The sequence below is a fragment of the Mustela lutreola genome, chromosome 4 (assembly GCF_030435805.1).
Source record: "Mustela lutreola isolate mMusLut2 chromosome 4, mMusLut2.pri, whole genome shotgun sequence".
Lineage (NCBI taxonomy): Eukaryota > Metazoa > Chordata > Mammalia > Carnivora > Mustelidae > Mustela > Mustela lutreola.
The window spans coordinates 127,863,158-127,889,220 of record NC_081293.1 but is presented as its reverse complement, the minus strand read 5'-3'; the positions used below and the strand labels follow the sequence as shown (position 1 = coordinate 127,889,220).

The 26,063-nt window shown below is 37.2% G+C and overlaps 1 protein-coding gene across 1 annotated transcript in view; it reads right to left on the bottom strand.

Annotated features, from left to right (window-relative positions):
* The window catches only part of ZNF804B (zinc finger protein 804B), a 161,786-nt gene that overhangs the window by 96,995 nt on the left and 38,728 nt on the right, over nt 1–26,063 (bottom strand). Inside the window, exon 2 of the mRNA XM_059172535.1 lies at nt 8,647–8,790. Within this exon, the coding sequence (XP_059028518.1) occupies nt 8,647–8,790 (144 nt within the window). The remainder of the gene's footprint in view (nt 1–8,646; nt 8,791–26,063) is intronic.

The following is a 26,063-nucleotide window of genomic DNA, read 5'->3' as shown; positions in this document are numbered from 1 at the left end:
CTGGTCACTAATGAGAGCCCCAAATCTGGCCCTGCAGGTACTGCAGGGGAATGTGCGGGGTCAGCTACTGGGAATGTGGGAGGGGCTTGCAACAACCAGCACATAAGTCTTGGCGGACCCAGTTGAAACACCCAAAACTATAGGCTTTGATCATTTATAGAACGAGCTCAGGGGTATAATGTGGCCAGGGAACTCTGCGGGGTGCAAGTCTCCCTGATGTGCATCCTCAAAATGCAGAATTTTGCTGGTCCTAGACATGGTTTGCCCAATTCAGGCAGGGAACTGAGTCACATCCTCACTGTTTGTACAGAGTGTCTCCAAGCTCCAACCGACCACAGGGAATGGCCACAACTCCCTGACACTGTACACATGGCCCAGTGATGCTTGAGCAGAGGTGCGTGGCCAGAGTGGATAGCCCTCAGATCAGGACATACGGGCAGAGGGATTAATTCATAGCCAAGGCTGAGGATGCTCCCTGCTCTTCTCATTGGGAAAGCTTGTTCAAGAAATTTAGAGTTGCCTGAAGTAAGCCCTTCCCTGCCCACCCAGGGAAGGGAGCTGAGACACAATTCTACTGCTAGAAGAAAACAGGAAGAAAGCTCCTTGACACGGCTTTTGGCAATGATTTCTTTGATATGACACCAAAAATACACGCAGCAAAATAAATGAATAAATAAATATGTAAGTAAATAAGTAAGTGGGACTAAATGACACTAAAGTACTTTTGCACAGCAAAAGAAACCATCAACAAAGTGAATAGACAACCTATGGAATGGTAAAAAATATTTGCAAACCATATATCTGATAAAAGGTTAATATCCAAAATATATAAAGAACTGATACAACTCAATAGCAAAAGAATCCAAATAACTCAATTTAAAAGTACACCAATGGGCACCGTAGTGGCTCTGTTGGTTAGTTGTCTGCCTTCAGCTCAGGTTATGATCTCTGGGTCGTGGGATCAAGTCCCACGTCAGGTTTCTTGCCCAGCAGGGAGCCTGCTTCTCTTTCTCTCCCTCTGCCCCTCCCCTACTCATTCTCTTTCTTTCTCTCTCTCTCTCTAATAAATAAATTAAAAAAATAATGCACCAAGGACCTGACTAGACCTTTTTCCAAAGAACGTATGCAAAAGTCTCAACATCCTTAGATAGTAGGGAAATGTAGATTAAAACCACAGTGAGATACCATCTTATGCCTGTTAAAATGTCCATCATCAGAAAGACAAGAGGTAACAAATGCTGGTGTGGATGTAGAGAAAAGCAAACCTTTGTACACAGTTGGCGGAATTGTAAATTGTTATAGCCACTAAGGAAAACAGTGTGGAGGATCCTTAAAAAGTTAAAAATAACACTACCATATGACCCAGCAATGCCAGGTCAGGAACACTATATACAAAAACACAAAATCAAAAGATAACTGCACTCCCAAGATCATAGAAGTATTATTTATAATAGTCAAGACACAGATACAACTTAAATATCCATGGACATTGCATAATGGAATATTATTTTGGCACAAAAAAGAGAAAATCCTACCACTTCTGATGTGGATGAAACTTGAAGGTATTACACTAAGTGAAATAAGTCAGAAAAAGACAAATATTGTATGATCTCACTTATATGTTAAATCTGGAAGCTAGAAAGATAGAAGAAAGGAAGGAAGTTAAGAAAGATCAGAGTTGCAGTTACCAGATGTGGAACAGGGGGAGAGGAGATTGGAGGAAGATGGTCAGGAGGTATAAAAGTTATAAGATAAATAGGTACTAGAGATGTAATGTACATGATAACTATAGCTAACGCTGCTATACAATACATAGAAAAGCTGTTAATAGGGGCATCTTGGTGGCTCAGCGGGTTAAAGACTCTGCCTTCAACTCAGGTCATGATCCCAGGGTCCTGGGATTGAGCCCTGCATGGCGGGGGGGGTCTCTGCTCAGCAGGGAGCCTGCTTCCGGCCTCTCAGCCTACTTGTGATCTCTGTCAAATAAATAAATAAAATCTTAAAAAAGAAGAAAGAAAGAAAAACTGCTAAAAGAGTAAATACTAGGAGTTCTCATCATAAAGAGAAATTTTTTCCTCTTGCAATCATTTCACAATATATGTAAATCAAACCGTCATGCTATATACCATAAATTTACATATTAATATATGTCAATTATTTCTCAATAAGACTGGAAAAAAGGAAGTAATTAATCAATGGTGGATGAATATACTAACGTAGGTGAGGGGGCATGGTCAATTACAGGACCTTATTCTGTTACTCATTCTTTTTAAAACATATTTATAAAATCATTACTATTGGGGTGCCTGGGTGGCTCTACCTTTAATTGTCTGCCTTTGGCTCAAATCATGATCCCAGGGTCCTTGGGGTCCTTGGGGTCCTTGGATTGAGCCCACGTCGGGCTCCCTGTTCAGTGAGAAGCCTGTTTCTCCCTCTCTCACTCCTTCTACTTGTGCTCCCTCTCTCACTGTGTCTCTTTCGGTCAAATAAATAAAATCTTAAAAAAAATCATTACTAGGTGCCAGGCACAGCTCTACATTTGAAGGAGACAGAGGTACGTGGCCAATAGAACCAACAGTCCTCTGTTCATCTCTTTGTGGAATTAATGGCAGGGAAGAGGGGAGAGGGTTAAAAAATTCAAAAGGAGAAAAAAATTGTTTTTACAGAGTAATAAGCAATGGTGTGCTGATATACCAACACTCTGGAAAAGTGAAACAAAACCCAACAAGCACTGTTTGTAGTGCCTGGAGATTTCCCATCACACACCATGGCTGATTTCAAGCTACTAAGCTTTAAGGACCACCTCACAGACTTCTTATATGTGCAACAAGTGGCTCTGGAGAGCCAGCCTAAGTCCAGCCCGACCACCACCGAGTGCCGACAAGGTATTAAGACTTGGAGAACTGACAACTGGCCACTTGAGGTAGGGCACCAAGGAGAGATCCCTCAGAGAAGGGGACACTGAGATACCAACAAACACAGGAGAAGAACCAGGAAGTTGAGGGTCAGATGGAAGAGCACTGCAGAGAGATATATGCCAAATGCCTTAAGGCAGGAAAGTACTTGGCACGCCTAGGATACAGAAAGAGCCAGAATATAGATTTTTAATTTATGTTTCTGTCAAGAGACAACCTTAACATCAAAAAGCCTCTTAGCCAGGGTAAGAGCAGCGTTTTAGCAACACTGACTGATGAGTCGGAACCTAAGATCAGCTCTGGGTCTTTTGTAATTTTTTTGCTGATGGAGTTTCCAGTTGCTGCTGGCTGATTTCCAGGGGGTGGGCAGTGGGGATGGTGAGGAATATATAGACCAGAAACCTGGGTTTATAGAATGCAAAATATAAATGGAAGTAAATAGTATTTAATTTTACCAACAAATATGTTTCTGAGAATTTCCATTCTAGTTGGTTGAGTTTATATTTCTTCAATCTTGCCAATCCTACAAATTAACCAGACCTTGAAGTTTTGTGGATACATTAAGAGGGCTAGTAACTTAAACATACTATGCTGAAATATATTATCAGGCCAATTTGGGCAGTATCTGGAGAAAATAGAAATCTTATTGTAGGAACAAAGCAAGATATAATTGGACTGAATTTCTCTAGCAGTTTTGGGTGTTTTTTCCTCTTGGAGACAAGATAGCAAGGATGACTCTCTTCTGTTATTTTATCCTGTGCAGGTAGAGCTGGGGAGAATCCAAAACAATATTTTAAGAATGAATCAGTTGGAGTTCACATTCAGGTTTGACAAGTGAACAGCTCCTCCTGAGTGAAAATAAATCCAATTGTGAAGCAAACGAAGATTAGGAGGATTAAATGTCACATGTGGAGGATCTAAAGTAGATTTGTTTTTTATTATTGAAGATATTTTTATGGGTTATTTGTATGGGGATCAGGCTCCTTTGTTTTTTTTTTTTCTAAATTAAGATGGGCCAGGATGTCTCTGGGGCAGGAGAGATTTTTGCTGCATGTGAAGACCTGTGGTTTTCATTTCCATATTACACACTTGCAGCTCACCATCTTGAGAAAGGAATTATGACTTGTAGATAGTCTCACAAGGAATTAGTTGTTATTAACATGTTAGTTATATTAATAGTTACACCACTGTCTTCCTGCAAGTGAGTGTAATTTGTATATATATATTCAAATTGTTTAGTGGCAATGTTCAATATTTACATGGAATTATAAGAAGTTCAAAGCAATAGTGAACACAACTGAGTTATTTCCAAAAATGTGAGTTCTATGAGAGTTGGGTTGTCAAAGCTAGAAACTAAATTTTCCCCTTGTTGAATAAATAATAAAAAATCAGCTTTTTTACTGATGAACTATCCTTCTCTACCAATAATACCAAGAAATATCTTAATTTTTGATCAAATTATAAAAAAATAATATAAGATGCCCAATGGGATTAATGAAAAGCTATGAATCTCAGACTATTTTACTTTATTCTTTAAAATTATGTATTGACTTACTTCTCTAGACTTACAATATATCTCTGAATAATAATAATCTTTATAATAAAATAACACATGATACTGCTATTTAGATATAAGACAATATAAAAGCTTTAGAAATCACTTACTAAACTGAAAGATCCTAAATAATTATAAGAATTCAGATTCCCCTGTTTCCAGCTCTCTGCTGTTCTATTAATGAATGACAGAATTAATTTCATGTGAATTTAGATTCATTTCAGAGTATACCCAAAAGACCTTCTTGTTGGAAGTTCAACAGAAGAGGCCAGATATTTTGTCTGAATCCACATGGAAAATAAAATTATAGAAGCTATTCATATTACTCAGGCCAAAAAATACTCTCAGCCAAATCCTCACCACTATCATTATAATCATCCTCACAATCAAGAGGAGCCCTTACTGAAGCAAGAAGCAAACAGACATATTTAGCTTTGGAATTTAAAAAAAAAAAAGAGAGAGAGAGAGACTTGCATGTTTTACTTTAGTGCATACTTCCTTTTTCTGTACATAAAATTCAGTTTCATTTAAAAGGGAAATTGTAAACTCAGCTTCATTTAAAATTCAAGTTATTGTCAAAATTTTGGGCTAAAAGAAATCTTCAGATAAAAGTGTTTCAACATTACCCAAGAAAGCAGTCTTCTAAGGTCTACCACAAATTTAATTATTCCATTGTTTTCCAAAGTGGGCAGCTTGGACAAAATTCTGCACAATGTTAATAGATTTTGATCAAAGAGAATTTGGAAAATGCTGTTAAATCCGCTTACCATGAGACTTCAGCTCTTTGAATATCCAGATATAAATTGTCAATCTATTCATTAAATACGCAGGAGCATATGTTGAAATACAGCCACGAAATGGGAGGGCATCCCAGGCAGAGGGAAGATTATGAGCCAAGATGAGCAGGTGGGAAAGCATAAGGCATCTTTTGAGAAACTGTAGGGAAATTGTGGAGTTGCAGGAGATAAATCTGGAAATGGAAGGAAGAGCCAGACTATGGACGTTTTGAATTGACAGACTAAGTAGCTCAGACTTTTGAAAAAGTCAATCATCACACATTGAATGTGGTACTTTAGGAAGATTAATTCAGCCATTAAGTGGATAGCCTGGTTTGGAGGAAGGGAAAATACTGGAGGTGGGGAGTCCAGTTCAAAGGTCCTAGCAGATTCAACAGTGAGATTAATCATGAATGGTGAAAAGAGATTGCAAAATGAAGAATGAGAGCAAGATCTATTGCAAAAGAAGAATGAGAGAAATGAAATACAGTTTCAAAGGTTTTTAAAGAGCTCCTCATGATAATGACGGTGACTTTAGTGGCCATAGTGAATCTTTGGCAGTTTGTCTGTGCTCGGGTCATGCTTTATAACTGCCGTATGTCCTGATAGAGGTTTTCTATCAGAGAGGCCCTACCATCCTTGACTGTGTGGTTGATTTCTATTCATTCTTTAAAAATTCCAGCTCACTTGTCTTCTCTTCTTTCTTAAATCAGTTTTGTAGGTTTTCTTGGTATCTTAGGTATGTAATTTCTAGAACACTTAAATCAATGTATTTTAAAGATGGGTTGACAGGTCTGTCTCCCCAGTTAGAATGCAGGCTCCCGGAAGAGACCAAATTGGCCCATTTTTCCCAAGTAGCACAACAGCACATATATGAAACTCAATCCCTGTTTGGAGGAACATACCAAGGAATATTAAAATGCTGGTAAACCTACAGAAAAAGCAAGCAAACAAGCAAGCAAGCAAGCAGGCAGGCAGGCACAGATAAAATAAAAGAATTGAGGAAGGTGGTTTTTTCAATACATTGAAAGTCAATGGAAATAAGACTGAAGAAATTAATAAAAAGGGAAAGTGATCAGGCAGAATTTCAGAGTATAAGGGAGCCTATGGCACATCGGTCAGATGTGGAGAATTCATCCCTTTATAGGCCAAATACTTTCGACAGTTTGAAAAGATGCCCTGTGCTCTTCTATTTCCTTGCCTTCAATTCTTGTGTTTCCACATGAAGGATGCCATCCTATCCTATCCCATCCAACGACTTAAGCATGTTTATGTACAGATCACCTGTAGCTCTCCCATGAGAACCTTCTCTGGTTATTTATATCCTATATCTACATATATGGAGAATTTGTATTGATGTGGCCTAAGACCACCTACATAAAATCCTCTGGGAGTGATTCTAATAGGGAATTATAGGGATTTCTCTTTATAGATATAGTTCATCTAATAGATGACAAGAAGATGATAGAATTAGAATCATCATTTTACAACTCCAAATGAAGTAAGGGATTTAAACAAATGATCATCTACAGAAACCATTAGTGGAAAAATGTAAGTGATGTACTTGATGGGTGGATCACACTGGTAGCATCTAAACCCATTTCCCAAACTTACAGTCCTAAAAATAGAGACAACTAGACATCATATGCCTCTTTATGGAAGGATACAAAATGCCTTGTGATATATTTTTGCCAAGGAAAAAAATATGAACTGGAATTTGTTCAGATCTCTCTGTGTAACAATCAGTTTAAAAGAAATACAGAAGACAGAGAAAATGAAAAAAGACAACACCGGTTTACATTCAGCAAAACCCAGTTTTTTCAGCAGATAAATTGCAAGAGGTCAAATGTAAAGAGGGACTAGAAAACCTATAGTTTAAATATATATTAAAAGAAACTTAAAGACGTATCAACCAAAAGTGTGGATGTTTTTGGAGCCTGATTTTAAGAAACCCAAATTTAAAAATCATTTATGAGACAACTCAAGAAACACAATCACCAACTGATATGAAGATACTACTGTTACTTTTTAGGTCTGATAGCGGATATGTTGTGTAAGCACCATTGTCCATCTTGAAACAAGTTTAGGCAAAATAACATGACGTCTGGAATTTACTTTAAAATAATACATGGTGGGGGGGGTGCAGGGTGGGGGCAGAAAAGAGATCGGAGTTGGAGTTGGATCATAGCCTCATACTTCAGTTTTAAACATCCTTGGAAAATTCCATGTTGTATGACTTTAAAATGCAAGTTCTTGGGCCCCCACAGAACTATTGAATTACAATTCCCAAATGAGATTCTGGGCATCTGTGTTATTAAGTTCCAAAGTGATTATGATCCACAGTAAGAGTTAGGAATCACAGTCCTAAAACAGTTTATCCCATGTCCTTGCTCTTGTCTGTGAAATATGACCAATTACAGATACACGCTATGTCTTTAAAGATAGAAACCGATTTCTTGCATCTCTCAAGGCCAAATATTTTGGATGCAGTCATAAATACTGGCAATGTTCGTCAAAATATTTATTGTTGTTTACTCTGAATATATATTTTAGGTCTAGATTATATAAGACTTACCCACACATTCCAAGATATTAGGTCCGTTCAGCATCAGGAGTGTGTACCTCCTCATAGCTGTTAGCAATAATCCTCTGACCAGGTGGGATTTCTGTCTTAGGGGTATTTAACACTCCCAATTCATAAGTGGCCAATATCTCCACACCTCATGCAACAAGGTTAAAAATCTAACAGGATAAGATTAACAGCCTCCTCTTTCATGGAGAGTTGGAAATAGAGAATATTAGCAGCCATGTATAAAATATCTAAACTGATTATGTATATATATAATCTCTTTAGAAGAAGGAATGAAGCATTGCTATCTGAATTACCTCTCAACTTAGCCTCTCTGAAATTTTGTTCATTTGTTCATTTGTTCATTTGCAGTGGTTCATCTATAAAGTAACCATTCTGACTCTCTTAAAACAGTATGCTTAATTACTTTTCCCACAGTCCTTGGATTCCCTAAACCTCAGAAGTTTTGAAAGAGTCCTGTAATCGATTCTGCTCAGTGTTCTGGTTCTGCCACTGACTACTAAGTTGGTTTTAAATAGGACACTCTTTTCACTGGGTTCAGTTTTCCCCATATGTATAATTCTCAAATAAGTATCAGTCTACTTTTAGATCATCTTTAAATTCACCTACAGGTTTATGATACTTCTAGGAAAAAATAGTTCACCTAACCTTTAAACTGAAAACAACCTTTCAAGAAAAATAATAAATAAATAAATAAATAAATAGTTTCACCTCTGTATCTTAGAAGACAGTAAATAAGGCCAAATATGTACATTCTATTCTGCAGGTAGAAATCTAGGAATGGGAAGGATTTCCCCCACTTTGGCTTACCTGCTTATGAGCGTGATCGTAAGAATTAATATGATTGTCAAACTCCTGGTGCTTGTGATACTGCTTGTCACATAATTCACAGTAAAAGTTTGCCTTTACATCTTCCAAGGCTTTTGCTGTAGACTTCTCCTTTTCTGGAAAATCCTTTAAAGAAGGCAAACAGGTTGGTTATATTTCTCTCTAATAGCATAACCAGATCTCATATTCATCAAGTTGTTATTTAATTTTTCTGTGACTAAAAGAATACAGTGAGACTCATCAGTGTTTGGAAATTCATGGCACTCTGGAAATAACTTTTAGTTCAGCCTTATTCCTAACTTACCAACAAACACATAATGAATTCTCTCAAAGAAGCAGAACACTGGGGCATCTGCATAGCTCAGTTGCTGATGTGACTGCTGTTTTGGGCTCAGGTCATGATCTCATGAGTCATGGGATCGAGCCCCAGGTTTGGGCTCCCCATTCAGGGACAGTGTGCTTGAAAATTCTCTCCTTCTGCCACTCTCCCAACTTGCATGCTTGTACACTCTCCCCACCTCTCTCTCAAATAAATAAATAAATCTTAAAAAAAAAAAAAAAAAGACAAAAAACCCAAAAAACCCCACAACTGCAGTTTGATCATTCTCTTTCATCCCATCCATTTTCAGGTTGTGGTTCTGCTGACTCACCACCATTTCCTCTGCCAGTCCAATAACCAATCTCAAACATAAGCTGCCACTATATCCTTGGAACACCTATTACTATGAGGTCTCTTTACTGTAATATTTAGTAGTGACATTGACTACATTATTTTATATCCTTCCTCTACTGCTTCATGTATTTTAGCCTCACTGAAATTTTCAGTATTGGGACTTGCTACTCTCAGCACACAAAGTCTATTCCCCCTAGTTAAATTAGTGAGCTCTTACTTCTTTGCCAACACCAGCTCTTTGTTCCCTCTGGAACGCTTTCCCATGATTTTACCAGGAGGATGAAGCTTCCTTAAACTTTTTGCTTGTTACCAAATACATCTATGACCATTCATAAACATTTCTTCTTCTAATAATACCCCACATATTTCTGTATTCCGCACAATGCCGTCTTCAGCCAACTGATCTATCTACTGCATACAGTCTCCATGGGTGACCCTCATTCACACTACAGCTAGGTTCTTATTTATCTGTGGACTCTAACTCCAGGATAAGCTTCTTCTATAAGCTTCAGTTCATGCTAAATGCTGCCAATGGGTTTACCACATATTTTTCAAAACTATTACCCTTACAATTATGACTATGCTCTATCTCAAAGAGAGTTTTGGCCACATCATTCCTCTGCTTAAACTCCTCCTAAGCAGGAGAGAATATAATCACGGGTATTATAATAGCACTGTATGGTGGCAGATAGCAGCTATACTTGTGGTGAGCACATATATAGAGATGTTGAATCGCTATGTTGTACACCTGAAACTAACCTAACATTGGGAGTCAGTTATACTTCAATAAAAAAAAATAATAATATAATCCTCTTGAATTCTCTCATTGCTTATAGAATAATAGTGATGAACTACTAAGCATAAACTATGTGTCAGGTATTAAGTATGTGATGAACTGTTTCATTTATTATTTCATTTATTCATTTGTTATATTTTATTTATTATTCATTTATTCCTCACATGAAACTTATAAAATAAGTTCTTTCTTTAAAAAACTTATGAGTTCTTTAAAAAGAGTTCTTTTTTAATTTAACAAGTTACAGATCTACTAATCAGCACTTAGAATCACACAGTTGTGGTCACTGAGTTAATAGGAGAGGGAATTTGAACTCAAATAATCTATGCCTAGCTCCCTTGTTAAGAAATAGCTGTGCTTTACCATCTGCCTTAAGGTCAGTCCTCCTGATGCACTATACAAACTCCCTCCTACCTCATCACTGTCATATTGTATCAATCCATGCTCCCATATTATCTCCTCTACTTCTATCACTAGACATGTTTCATGATATTAACTCATCTGTTTTCATATCTATAGATCCTCTGAGGGCAGGAATTGTTTTATCCATTTTTGTGTCCACAATGTCAAAATACTGTCGAGCACAGAGTTACCTATATATATTACAAATATGTATTACAAAAATTAATGGTTAACAGTAGCTCACATGTTCCTGTCTCCCATCATTCTGCAAGTTCTCCATTATCCCCATACCTAAATATAAGAATGACTGGCACATAGAGGATATTAAGTAAATATGCATAAAAAATGAATGGACAAAATAAAGGATAGATTTTAGCTCTGTTTCTCTAAAATGACTAACCCTCTACAGAAAGAAATCAGGCCACTTAAATGTCAGGGCCACTGCAGACCAGATAAGAAAGCAAGCACAGGGAAGAGGGGCAGATTATCACAGGGCTGGGTGAAATGATGCAGCAATTAATTTAGACATGGGAACATGAAGTTCAAGCCCAAATATAAGATGCTAACACACATGGCATCAAGGCAGAAAGGACATGAGTACCATTAGCAAACAACAAAACTATACCAAACATCTACATTGCCTATCTAAGAGAATTAAAGCAGGAATTTGGTAATATTATTGGCTGATGGTAGAATAGAAAACTACTGACAGGATATAATCAGTAATGAGAATGTGGGATTCAATATAAGGACAAAAACCACAGTTGCTCAAATCTGAAATAATGGCTTGTCAATGTCGTCACTTAAGAGTTGAGGCAGAAGTACAACATCAAGATGGAGCTAAAGCTTTGGAACTACAAGCTTACAATCAGGGGAAAATATTGGTTCTCTTCCCATCTTACTCACTAGGCATTTTTTTAACATGTCCTTTACATATTGTGTGCAATTTCAAAGACTGGATTGGAACTCGGGACTACTCGTCTTAACCCATAGTTTTTCTTCCTTTATTATAACACTAGAATAACAGCCTTAGAAAAGCGACCACGTGCCTTGGACATTGAGCACCTGTGCCTCAAGGTTCAAAAGTGCCTCAGCTTCATTAACTGGAGGTGGGGTGGCAATTAAGAATTCAGTGTGTCTAAAAATATACTTTCATATTATTACAGATTATGTAGAGGATTTTATAACAACAGCTCACTGACCAGGGGTGAGGCTCTTTCAGTTACTCTTGGTATCTTCATTTAAACAGCATTTATCTCGAAAACACCCTTTAATTATGACATTAAATGAATTTCAGTATAAAATTTTGTAATTATAACAGAGTTCTACCAACTTCTTTGCCATCTCCCGTGAATGTTCACATTTTACAGTCATCAGACTAAATTATATACCCCATTTCTTACTTCATTTTTCTTGCCAGGAAATGGTGCTGCTATTTCCATTTTCCTTCCTTCTAAGGGATTAATGATATTCCCCGGGATATATTCTAGTCCCCTTATTAAGAGAGGAGGAATACACACATGGGATATAAACGCCATTAGCAAAGCATACATACAGAATTCACAATCCAGTGTGTCTATCAAATCCAGAAGTTAAAAGCATAAATTTAATAGCAGGTGACTGGGGGTCAGAAATGGGGTAGCTGAGGTAGCTAAGAGGAATCAAAGAGGAAAGAAAGAAAAAAAAAAGCTTCCTTAAGCATCTTTGGCAAAATTGAAAACTGAGGTTGGAGCTACAGTTGATTTTCACTAAATGAACCATGACCCAGTGGGCCAGAATATCACCCAGTGTGAGGTGGGCCTGTTCTCAAGTGTGAAGTTGGAGCTGAGTTGGTCTGTATATACCAGAAGGCTGGAAGGTAAGGGCTCAGTCTAGTAGACTAGTAAGGATGGTATCACATAGTCTAAGTCTACCATTTAGAAGAGGCAATTTATGTTTAGTAATTTTGTGAGTTCTATCAAATCAAGCAATGGTAAAGCAGGGCACACTTTCCACTGTGTCATGCTGCTTCAACCATCCATCTAACCATATACTCATCCAACTAACCATTAAGTACTGATACATTCAAGAATTGCTAAAAATAGAACTACCTTACAATCTAGTAATCACACAACTTGGTATTTATCCCCAAAATATGGAAGTACTAATTCAAAAGGATATATGCACCCCTATGATTATTGCAGCATTATCTACAATAGCCAAAATATGGAAGCAGCCCAGGTGTCCATCAGCAGATGAGGATAAAGAAGAAGTGGTACATATATACAATGGAATATTACTTGGCCCTAAAAAATGAAATCTTGACATTTGCAACAACATGGAATGGAGCTAGAGAGAATAATGTTAAGCAAAATAAGTCAGTCAGAGAAAAACAAATGCCGTATGATTTCACTCATATGTGGAATTTAAGAAACAAAACAAGTGAACAAAGAAAAAAAGAGAAAGAGAGAGATTCACAAACCAAGAAACAGACTCAAGTACAAACTGATAGTTACCAAAGGAGAGGTGGAGGAGGGATGGGTTAAAGAGGTGAAGGGGATTAAGAGTACACTTATCATGATGAACACTAAGTAACATATAGAATTGTTGAATCACTATATTGTACACCTGAAACTAATATAACATTGAATGTTAACTATACTGGAATTAAAACTAAAAACTTAATAAAAAATAAAAAACTTTTACACAGCAAAGGAAACAGTCAACAAAACCAAGAGATAACCGACAGAATGGAAAAAGGTATTTGCAAATGATGTATCAAATAAAGGGCTAGTATCCAAAATCTATAAAGAATTTATCAATATCAACACCCAAAGAACAAATAATCTAATCAAGAAATGGGTAGAGAACATGAACAGACATTTCTGAAAAGAAGACATCCAAATGGCCAACAGACACAAGAAAAAGTGCTCAACATCACTCGGCATCAGGGAAATACAAATCAAAACCACAATGAGATACTGCCTTATACCAGTTAGAATGGCTAAAATTAACCAGTCAGGAAATGACAGATGTTGCTGAGGACACAGAGAAAGGTGACCCTCCTACACTGTTGGTAGGAATGCAACCTGGGGCAGCCATTCTGAACAACAGTATGGAGGTTCCTCAGAAAGTTGAAAACAGAGCTACCCTACGACTCAGCAATTGCCCTACTGGGTATTTACCCTAAAGATACATATGTAGTGATCCGAAGGGACTTGTGCACCCCAATGTTTATAGCAGCAATGTCCACAATAGCCAAACTATGGAAAAGAGCCTAGATGTCCATCAACCGATGAATGGATAAAGAGGATGCGATACACACACACACACACACACAATGGCATACTGAGCAAAATCTTGCCATTTGCAATGTGGATGGAACTAGAGGGTATTATGCTGAGTGAAATAAATCAATCAGAGAAAGACAATTATCATATGATCTCTCTGATATGAGGAATTTGAAAGGCAGGGTGGGGGGCTCATGGGGGGAAGGGAGGGAGAAAATGAAATAAGATAGGATCTGGAAGGAGCCAAACCATAAGAGACTCTTAATCTCAGGAAACAAACTGAGGGTTGCTGGGGGATGATGAGGAGGGATAGGGTGACTGGGTGATGGACACTGGGGAGGGGAGGGTATGTGCTATGGTGAGTGCTGTGACTTCTGTAAGCCTGATGATTCACAGACCTGTATCCCTGAAGCATATAATACATCATATGTTAATAAAAAAATTAACTCACTAAATAAATGAATGAAGGTTTGTTATTTAACAACAAAAAGAGAAACTCTTCTAAATGTCAATTTCTTAAAGGGTCTTGACCTCAGAAATTAACAGTTTAAGAGGGGACAACTGCATGTAAAATGTTAAACAGCTATAAAAGTGCAATACAGTGATAATCACAAACTGCTACGGAGCATTACCTAGTTTGGACTGGTTAAGAATGAGAGAAAAAAGTCAAGGTGGTTTTTTTTTTTTTTTCTCTTTATCACTTAGCATTAGATACATTGTCAGCACTCAGAATACCTTGCCTTTTCCTTAAATGACAGGACACTTGCACTGCTCAAATAACTTGGAAGGCAACTTAAGATGACATTCGCTCCCTGAAATAATTACCCAATCTTTACATATAGAGAGACACAGAATAAATATGAAAGAAGTAAAAATACCTACCTATCCTCGGTCTCAATAAATTTCAAAAAATGAAAAAATGAATAAAATTCACGATAATACACTTGACACACAAGACTTAACATACAGTTCTATCATTGACTTGCTAGTTATTCAAAGTTCTTTTCTCATACTTTCTCTAAAAGAGGGGGTTTTAGAAGCTTATTTAATAGAAAAAAATAGCATTTATAAAGTGAAAGAAAGCTTCATGTTAACTATTCTCAATGATTCATTAAAAGGCTGAAAATGAATTATAAATTGAATATGACAGTTATCTTAACAAGAGTCATCTTTAAGACATTACGTATTGCCAGTGGGCATTTTATGTTTCAGTTCAGTAAGAATTTTATAGCAATTAGTTATTTTTAATAATTAATATTTTGGGTGCAGGGAGAGAAAAATGTACTTTCTTACACCAAGAATTTTACATTCATGCAAATAACAGGCATGTCTTTAATGTGGCAAGAATGCTGCCTAGAGTAAGGCATTTAATTAGAAATATGGGTGTTCTGCTCCCAAATTGTTTTATTATTGTAATGATGATTACACAGTAACACCCACTGAGCTTTCACTGTAAACCAGAAATCTGCTGAGCACTTCACACTTGTTAACTCCCTTAATCTTCACAATAACCTTATGAAGTATTACCTATTATTATTCCATACAAAGATATGGAAGGCAAGGCACAAGCTTGTCTAGAAACTCGCTCAACATTGAAAGGCAGACACTGGATTAAGAATCAGATTTGCCTGACTTCAGAGCTATTAATCACCACGCTAAAGGCTGCCCCAATTACTTAGCCTTCATCCAGATGCCACAAAATTTCAAGCTGCCACTGTTAACTTTTTGTAGATTTGGGATGATGCAGAGGCCCTAGTTCCCAGAGAGAGTAAGGGGAGCAATTACAATTTAAAAAATCTATTAAGCTCTTGAAGCTGAGAGATAGGCACTAGGAAAATACAAGGTGGTCGTCTTGTTTCGAGTGGTTGTGAATATGTGTCCTGATTATTAAAAAGGAAGAGAGAAAAAAATCAATTGCTGTTCTTTGTATCTCCTTGAGGGTAATACCAGCTCAGAGCTTTGAGGATTGAATTCATATTCTTTGTATGAAAACTCACATTTGACCTTTCACTGTTGTGTGTAAGAGATTGCTTTAAGAATTCTAATATTCCCCAACCTGTTCTATTATAGTGTCCCAAATAAAATCCTGCTTCAAAGAGAATGCTTTCCCACCCCTGATTAAGTGGCAGTGAAACCAGAAAAGTCTTTTTGGTCCCCATTGTCTTCCCGAATCTCTGCCATAGACTGGGTAATGGAAAACTCACTTTAGAGGGCTTCATTCACTTATTTATTTCATTTTTGTGATAGGGAAAAATTATTCCTTGGAGACTGATTAACTTGAATCTCAGCCTCTCTCTTCTAGCAGTTTCAGTTAGTCCAATATAAATTAAGAGGAATAATGAGTGGCTTGCAGGATTGTTGTGAGTATAAAATGAGTTTATTTTTATGGAAACAGTACAGTGCATGGTAAAAGTAGGAACTTGATGTCCAGAGACTCTGTGTGAGTATATGTGTGCATCTGTGCATTACTATACATATGTGACACCACAAAAATGTTTAGAAAACAGTACCATTCTCCCATGAGTCTTCAAAGCAAGTTTAATTTTCTGATGGAAATTTGAGCAAGTGAGAGGAGTGCTTCTCATTCTCACCCCACCATCTCATATGAGCAGTCAATCCCTGCTCATAAATGCAAATTTGGTTGACATAATTAGGATTTTCAGATGTCTTTACCTCATGATAATTGCTTAATTTTTAGACTTTTTTGGAATACCACACACTGTCAAGAGATCCTCATATGTGCTCAGTTAATATTAATATCACTAATATTGATTTTCCTAGAGACATGACTGGCTTCTTTTCTAGAAAGAATGGTCTTTGCATTATATAGCTTCTACCATGGTACTTGTTACATCGAAAAAATCAATAAGGGGCACCTGGGTGGCTCAGTTGTTAAGCGGCTGCCTTCGACTCGGGTCATGATCCCAGGGTCCTGGGATAGAGCCCTGCATCAGGCTCCCTGCTCAGCAAGAAGCCTGCTTCTCCCTCTCCTGTTCCCCCTGCTTGTGTTCCCTCTCTTGCTGTCTCTGTCAAATAAATTTTAAAAAAAAATCTCAATAAATACTTGTTGAATAAGTAAAATGAATGAATTAAGAAGCGGAGAATGCTATTCCCACTACATAATAGATAGCGTGGCCTGCCCAAGCAATGTACGTCTATCATGAATTAAACTGTTGAGAACATAGTAGAATAAGCAGATAAGTTTGATCCTAAACACATGAAACTTGAAGATTTTGGAACTTTTTAAAAAAATGTAGATACTGAGGTCTAAGGAGCTTATTAAAGAACTACCCTAAACAAGGAAGGGGCGCTCTGCACACAGATTCACAAAAAGAGCTACAGATTCTTGACTTGTAGTACTCTCCCCATTTTGCCATCATCCACTCTCCTCATTACAGCTCATTAAGAATCAAGTGTTGGTTTCCCAGACTTGAAATGGAACATGACCAAAGTTATACCTTTCCATCAATGCCCAGGGAGGTGTGATGCCAGCCACTTCCTAGATTGGAAAGAGAGCTTCCCCCCTCTTTTTAACAATTCATTGAAGGTGCTCAGATTAGAAAATAAATACAACTACCTTAAATATATGAACTTGCCTCTGGGTAGCATGGTTTGGAGACAATGTGGCATCATTTCTAATTTGGACAGAAATGACAAATTTCTGACTTACTGGCAAGATGGCAGAGCGATGATTGCGTTTCTGCTCATGAAGTAATAATTAAATACTTAAAGTTTGCTTGTATAACTGCTTATTTTGGAAAAGCTTCCTAATTGGCTGCATTTGAACAGAGACTATTTTTGAAAAACACATGTATTTCCACTAGAACCACTGTTCATCAGCATTCTACACCACCACCACCGTCTTCCTCAGCATAAATTAGTATACAGTTCTTCCACCAGAAAAACAATTTAGAAAGAGAATAAGGCAGTTCCAGATGCACCCTGAGATAATCATAACAGTAGCTTTTGCTTTTTTGCTTCATTGCTTACGTGTGCTTGTCTGCCATGGAGGCAAAAAGGGGCAGGTATAATTTTCAGATTGCTTATTGATCGGATAGAAATGTTACAATGCACATGTTTTAAAGATCATGAATTGGTTCATGGAAATTTGTAACAACCAATGAAACAGCAAAATGCACATAAACTGATGAACCTTGCTGGGTCCAGTGTAATACGAGCTCATCAAGGTTCAAGGACCACCAATCTCTAGTGGAGAACATTCCAGCCCTCATCAATAAAACCAAACAGTACACTAGGGTTGGAGAGAAAAAGGATGCATGAAAAGATATGTAAATTAACCCAGGGTCAGGGAAGTGGTCGAATCCATTAAATAGCAGTTCTTGGCCTACTAACACCCATTAGTGAAAACATGAGTGACTAAATATAGCAAGTGAAAGAATAAATACATTAGATTTCTTTCTCAGTTTTTGCCTCTTTATTTACAGTGCTAACGGGGAGAGAATTGGAATGCCTGAGATAGGCATGGTGTCTCAAAACCCACATAACTGTACAACTCAAGAGTGAACCCCAGTACAAACTATAGACTTTGGCCAATAACAACATATCAATATCAGTTCAGCAGCTAGAACACACTAACCCACCACACAAATGCAAAGTGTCAATAACAAGGGAGATGAGGTTTAAGAGTTGAGGTTACATGGGAATTCTCTGTGCTTCCTGCCCAATTTTCTATAAACCTAAACTGCTCATGAAAAAATAGTCCCTTATTTAGGAAAAAAAAAAAAAACCAACAACAAAAAAAAAACAGCTAAGTCACAATTTAATAGTCCTAACTTCACTGAACTCAAAGACAAATAATGGATGGTGTGAGAATATTCAAATCCATGTTATGTTATGCATATTCCTGAGTTTGAGGAAGGCCAAATGGCAAACATGAGCTTCTTTGCAGGGAGAGATCTTGAGACCCTCAGTGCGCCTCTGTCATTTTCCAAGCAACAAAGAGCAGCTCTTTCCACCCTCCCAGAAAAGCATAACCTAACAATCATTAGATCCTCTAGAAATTCAAGGGCAAAATTTCTACATTTGAAGGAAAGATTCTCGGACGTATCTATTGTGTGGGTGTGTAAAATATGATAAGAAAAGGAATTTTCTTCCTCCAGACTGACAATACTGTCCCATTTATAAAGGTAGTAATTACCACCCCATCCATTCAGCCCACAGATATGTATAACTGTAATGAATATAGACATATTGCATTCATCTAAATTGAATACATTTAAATGAATACATCCATTGTGCATTAGACAGAAAGTACCTTCATTTAGCCATTACTCCTGCTGTAAGTACTTATTGTAAAAATGCAATTAATAGTGTCTGACATTTCATTTTCCAATATAAGAGAAATCGATGAAAAATGTCAGGTAACTAAGTTTTCTAGAAAGTTGCAAGTGACACCTGCTCAATTACAAACCATTTTTTAAAATTCAATATTTCTAACCATTATTGAGAGGAGAAATGGTCATTCAGAGATACTGATCTACACATTCTTTCACCTTTGCTTGGGAACGGACTGCAAGTATGTTCCCTTAAATAGATTCAGGTGATTGTCAAGTAAGTTTTCATTCCCCAGCCTTCTCTATCAGTTCTGAGGCTAATCTGTATGGTTCTAAAAAATTGTGGTTACACTCTATATGTACCAAAACCAGGCCTGGAAACTCCTGAAGTGGTGGACTGAAATAATATAATGTAAATGGATTTAAGGACATGCAAGCCAGATAAATGCCAAAATTCCAAGGGCATTCCTGTTTTCCCGAATGTCTGCTATCATGTCTGATTAAGAAGTCTACTGCATTTGGTTTACTTGTTTTATAATCCAGAGATGTTTAAAAAGTGACTGTGTTCACAAAGACACTTCATTATTTCAAACTGGCTGCTCCAAGCTTCTATCTACTGCAATTCTAATAAGTAATTTACTTTCAAACTTTGAGAAAACTATCAATTGTGAAAGAAGGATGCTGTACAGAAGCTTTGTACTCAAATCTTGAAATATTAACTGCAACCTGGGAAAATGTGTCAAAGAAAGGAAAATCTATTAAAGTGCTAGTTTGGGAAAAAGACATTCGCATGGGCTCAAGGAAATGCTATAAACTAGATTATGTTCATTTCCAGATCATGAAGTGATGTACAAGTGCCTGGCTCCATTGTCATATAATTTGGAAGGAATATTGTCACGTACATTTTGTCCATTCATTATTATTCTCATAGAACTTTGCAAAGTGTGGTTTAGCGACTTCAGAAATCCCTAAAAAGAAAGTCTGTACACCAGTTTTATGGGTATACACTTGCTTTAAAAACAAAACAAAACAAAACAAATACCTAAAAACACTTGTCAGTTGAAGTCAGAAAGACTGATGAACTGGAAAGTGTGGCCACAGTCAGTCTGCATCATAATGGTGGTACCAATGGTACATCCCACCCAGATGTGGTCAACAGACTATAGTTATTACATATTTTCACAGCTGCTTGAGCATGTAGATGATCCATATGTACTGCTCACACCAGGATCAATTTAATAAGCCATACAGAAGTGTTCCCATCGTGTATGTGTTTGTGTGTATGTGTACATGCTTTGGACAAAGCTGGTCTAAAGACAGAGCAAGTTACAGTAAGACAGAAGTTGTGAGTCCATTATAAGTCCTGGAATACAAAAGTGAGAATCATCATAGAAGCATGTAATTGGAAAGGACTTGAGAATTTCTTCTCTAGATAAAGAAATTGAATCCAGAGATTTTTATGGTTTGCCCAGTCTGGTATAGCACAAGCAGCTGACCTAGGATGAATATCGTTCTTGGCTTCTATCTTTGAGACCAGTGGTAAGGCAATTAATAGTATCTCTTCATTTGGAAAATGTGATAGAACTAAGGGACTAGATTTTTGTGTCTCTGAAACTCAAGAAGTATAAATGAATATTCAGAGTCTTTAAGCTGATATAGATGTAGACATAGATATAGATATTCCCTTTCTTAAACCACACAATCAAAATCTATTTAGCAATATAGTTAGAAAATAATATTCTTGCTCTTGTAATGCCAGAAATAGAAAATTTTCAGTTTTAAATCATCTTCTACAGAAAGAGAATCACCTGAAATACAGGACCCCCTCATTATCTTATTCCCCTAGGCTTCAAGAAAAGCATTTAGTGCTTTATTAGTTTATAGATTCTTAGTTACAAAGAGTTATTGGGAATGAGCACTGAATTTAGCAAGTGCTAAAGACTGACTCCAGAAAGGAAGAAGCTACCTTCTTTTCTGATATTGGAGCAGTATCTGAGATGGAAAGGAAGAAAAAGCAAAAAATAGAAGAATTCATACCTCAGATTTTTTTTTTAAACTCTTTTATGCTACCTTTGAAGGAGTTTGGTGTAGGGTAAGGATTTAGTTGTGTTATGAAGCTTTGTATTGGTTTCTGTGCTATTCCACTGTACAAGATAATGTAACACACAATTCCTGTTTGTAATACACAGTTCTTGTCTTCAAAGACTTTCAGACCACCTGAGGGGATAGAATTAATTCATAAATTACAAGTCACAACACAAAGGGATATATAATCATTTGGTGGGGATTTAAAGTGCTATGTGTATTTAGAGAAGGGAACTATCCATGCTGTTCTGTAATACGCTTACATACCTAAGCAGAATAAGCCTATTATGATAGAATTTTATAATGAGTCTAAATTGATAATCTTGGATTTGACTTTTACATATAAAAATGAATAATGCTTGATGGGCTCTTTAATTCTAAAGTTTAATAAAGTACATAAAGTATTGCTGAGAATGAATGAACCTACATTTTGTGATGTGAAAAATGCAGATTTTACTCTATATACTAATAAACAAGAAGCCTCCCAAACTTTAAGGAGGATGTGGCTCCAACCCCCCATTTCCTCTTCTTTTCCAACTGATATTATTTCTGATCAGTAGCTACAATCAAAATGATGTTCCTGTTTATGTTGTTCCTCTGTACACTCCTTGTGATTATTTTCCTAAAAGCATCTCTCTTGGACTTTCTGCTTCTTGTTTCAGAGTGTTCACCCAAAGTCTGAGTTCACTGAACTTCTAAAGCAGGGCACATTTTTTTAATGATTTAAAAAAAAAAATGGATTCCTATGGACTGTTTCCCCTCCATCCATTATGCTACCAAAAAATCTGACTGACTGCTATCTGCTGAAACACTCTGGCTGGAATCTTCATCCTTATTCATGACTGCATTTCAGCAAATGTCTATTTTTTATTAGCTGCGGTGATGGCGGGGGACATTTATATCCCTTTTAGCAGAAACAAGTCTTCTCTATAATATAAAGAGAAAATGAAACCTTCCTTGATTAAAAAAAAAAATGATGCTCTTAAACTTCGAAATAACTACATTAGGCATTCTCTAGGAACAGCAGCAAAGACTCAGACAGGAGCATTCCTTGTCATTTCCTGAATGTCCAAATATCACAATGGCTTTACTTTGGATTTCCGTTTAGGGAAGAATGCCAAGAGACAGGAAAAAAAGAGGTAAAACCTAGATGAGGAATATGGACAAAGACAAGGAAGAAGAAAGAGAAAAGAGATACACGGGGTAAATAGAAGAACCCATGTTCTCCCATGGAAGAGTGAGACAGAAGACTAATGAGAAGGAATGAATTAAGTTTGTGGCAATGCAGAGTAGAATTTTAAAATAATATCCTGAAGGGGAGTAAAGTGGTAAGTCATAAATGTTTTCCCTAGTCCTAGGCAATTTTTTCTTTTAGCTAAAGGCTTTTGTGGGGGTGGGGAGTAAAAAGGAATATAGTCCTTTTAGGATTGTCTATGATTTGAAGTTTATTTGTGGAGACTTGAAAGTATAGAAAGGTCAACAATATTTACATTGCATATGAATCACCTTGACCTTGACATTTCCTACTGACGGAGTTCTTCTCAGTGTTCCTCTATGGGAAATCTTTTGTCATGTGATATTTTTCAGGAGTCCACACATTTTGTAGTAAATTTGTCTCAGCTGGAGATTTAAAGACCAGGACAGGAATTCAAAGATTAGAAATAAATATTTATTAAGTTCTTACTGTGTGGCTGCTGGTGCATTAGGTGTCACAGGAACTGCAAAAGACCCAAAAGGTATTATCCTTAGACTAAAAGAATGTATAGTTAGCCACTGGAGGTAAAACATGAGGGAAAGAAGGGAGCACTTCACATAATGAAGAGTAAAAGCATTTAGGAGGTAAAGAGGTTGGGGTTAGGAATGTGAATCCTAACTCAACCTTTTGTAAACTCCAGGGCCCTTCATTGCATCACTTCACTTCTGTAAAACAAGCCTAAAAATGTCATTCTCGTAGGATAATTGTAATAATTAAATAAGTTCAAACATTAAAAGCACCTCATACAGCTCCAGGCACCACACAGCAGTCATGTAATTACAGATAGAGACAGAGAAAGATGTATGGGAATGTATAAAATAAATATAGTTTAAGGGTTTGCCCACTAATGAAATGGGCAAAATGGAATGGCAAAGCAGGAATGGTGTCTAGGAAGGCCTCCGTTTTGAAACTAATTATTAAAAATGGGGGAGTCGATATGATCTTGTGATTAGGAGCATAGTTCCATGTCAGGCAGCCTGAGTATAAACCCAAGCTCTGTTCTTCCTGTACATAGGACACTCGGCAACTCCAAACGGCTGTGTGCCTTCAACTATAAGACAGGAGCAAAAGACAACAGCCACTAACCCAGAGGGCCACTGTACTCATTATGGAAACACACCCAACGAAATACCTGGCATAACACCAGCCTCATATTGCTTTTCGTTTGGTAGCTTTGGGTCTATTTTCTAGGTTAGGGAGTTTGTTTTTCGTTTTGTTTTTTACAGAGTTTAACAGCAAATCGAAGAACACAGCACTGGATTTGAATGTGATATATTGTGACAGTTAAGGACAAACAACAGGCTGGTTAGAGTAGACCTGTCTGGGCTGTATGGAGAAGAAGACTGGGAGAGAGTCCTTGAGGACCGCACCAAAAAAACGTTGGCTCTGATAGAGAAGAGGGAGCCACGCTTCCCATAACTGCCACCCAAACAATGTCAGTAAATAAAGAATGGGCCCACAAAGTCCAATAAAGAGAATTTCTTCCCACAGAGAAGAGATGTAGTTATCTGTACCCGACTGAGTGATGTACTGTGTAGATGACAGGTTTTTCTTTCTCAGGGACCTGTCTTTGTGTTGCAAACTAAAGGGAAAAAACTCAATGCAGAAACAAGTGGAAGCTTCGGTCAGACACTTAATCATGCTCCTATGAGGATACTGGTACCCTTTATTGCTGACTCTTTTATTTCCAAACTCCCCATGGTGCCATATTCCAGATAAGTTACTTGTTGAAAATAATGTTCTTTGCATTAAACATACATTTTCTTCTCTGTAAATAGGCTCTGCTTTCTGCTACAGATGGTGAGCTGAGCTGGCTTCCTGACCTGGCCTTTTGCTACCGTAGCTTTTGGATTTCTGCCTTTGGCACAAGTACAGATGGACTAATATTTTATGTGCTTTTTTTTGTTATTGAAAAAAAGCTTTAAATGTTTTCTGTTACATTTCTATTACTCTATAAAAAATGTAATTGGAAAGTTTATCAATTTTTAACATATAGGGATTGACCTATCAGATAAACAATAGCCTTTACAAATGAGTAAATTAAATTAAATTCCACTACAGTTATATGAAAATATTCCTTAGGCATCATGACAAATAGTCTCAAGGTCTAGGAATAAACCTAACCAAAGAGACACAGAATCTATACTCAGAAAACTATAAAGTACTCATGAAAGAAATTGAGGAAGACACAAAGAAATGGAAAAATGTTCCATGCTCCTGGATTGGAAGAATAAATATTGTGAAAATGTCTATGCTACCTAAAGCAATATACACATTTAATGCAATTCCTATCAAAGTACCATCCATCTTTTTCAAAGAAATGGAACAAATAATGCTAAAATTTATATGGAACCAGAAAAGACCTCGAATAGCCAAAGGGATATTGAAAAAGAAAGCCCACGTTGGTGGCATCACAATTCCGGACTTCAAGCTCTATTACAAAGCTGTCATCATCAAGACAGCATGGTACTGGCACAAAAACAGACACATAGATCAATGGAACAGAATAGAGAGCCCAGAAATAGACCCTCAACTCTATGGTCAACTAATATTCGACAAAGCAGGAAAGAATGTCCAATGGAAAAAAGACAGCCTCTTCAATAAATGGTGCTGGGAAAATTGGACAGCCACATGCAGAAAAATGAAATTGGACCATTTCCTTACACCACACACAAAAATAGACTCAAAATGGATGAAGGACCTCAATGTGCGAAAGGAATCCATCAAAATCCTTGAGGAGAACACAGGCAGCAACCTCTTCGACCTCAGCCACAGCAACATCTTCCTAGGAACAACGCAAAAGGCAAGGGAAGCAAGGGCAAAAATGAACTATTGGGATTTCATCAAGATCAAAAGCTTTTGCACAGCAAAGGAAACAGTTAACAAAATCAAAAGACAACTGACAGAATGGGAGAAGATATTTGGAAACGACATATCAGATAAAGGACTAGTGTCCAGAATCTATAAAGAACTTAGCAAACTCAACACTCAAAGAACAAGTAATCCAATCAAGAAATGGGCAGAGGACATGAACAGACATTTCTGCAAAGAAGACATCCAGATGGCCAACAGACACATGAAAAAGTGCTCCATATCACTCGGCATCAGGGAAATACAAATCAAAACCACAATGAGATATCACCTCACACCAGTCAGAATGGCTAAAATCAACAAGTCAGGAAATGACAGATGCTGGCAAGGATGCGGAGAAAGGGGAACCCTCCTACACTGTTGGTGGGAATGCAAGCTGGTGCAGCCACTCTGGAAAACAGCATGGAGGTTCCTCCAAATGTTGAAAATAGAACTGCCCTATGACCCAGCAATTGCACTATTGGGTATTTACCCTAAAGATACAAACGTAGTGATCCAAAGGGGCATGTGCACCCGAATGTTTATAGCAGCAATGTCCACAATAGCCAAACTATGGAAAGAACCTAGATGTCCGTCAACAGATGAATGGATCAAGAAGATGTGGTATATATACACAATGGAATACTATGCAGCCATCAAAAGAAATGAAATCTTGCCATTTGCGACAACATGGATGGAACTAGAGCGTATCATGCTTAGCGAAATAAGTTAAGCAGAGAAAGACAACTATCATATGATCTCCCTGATATGAGGA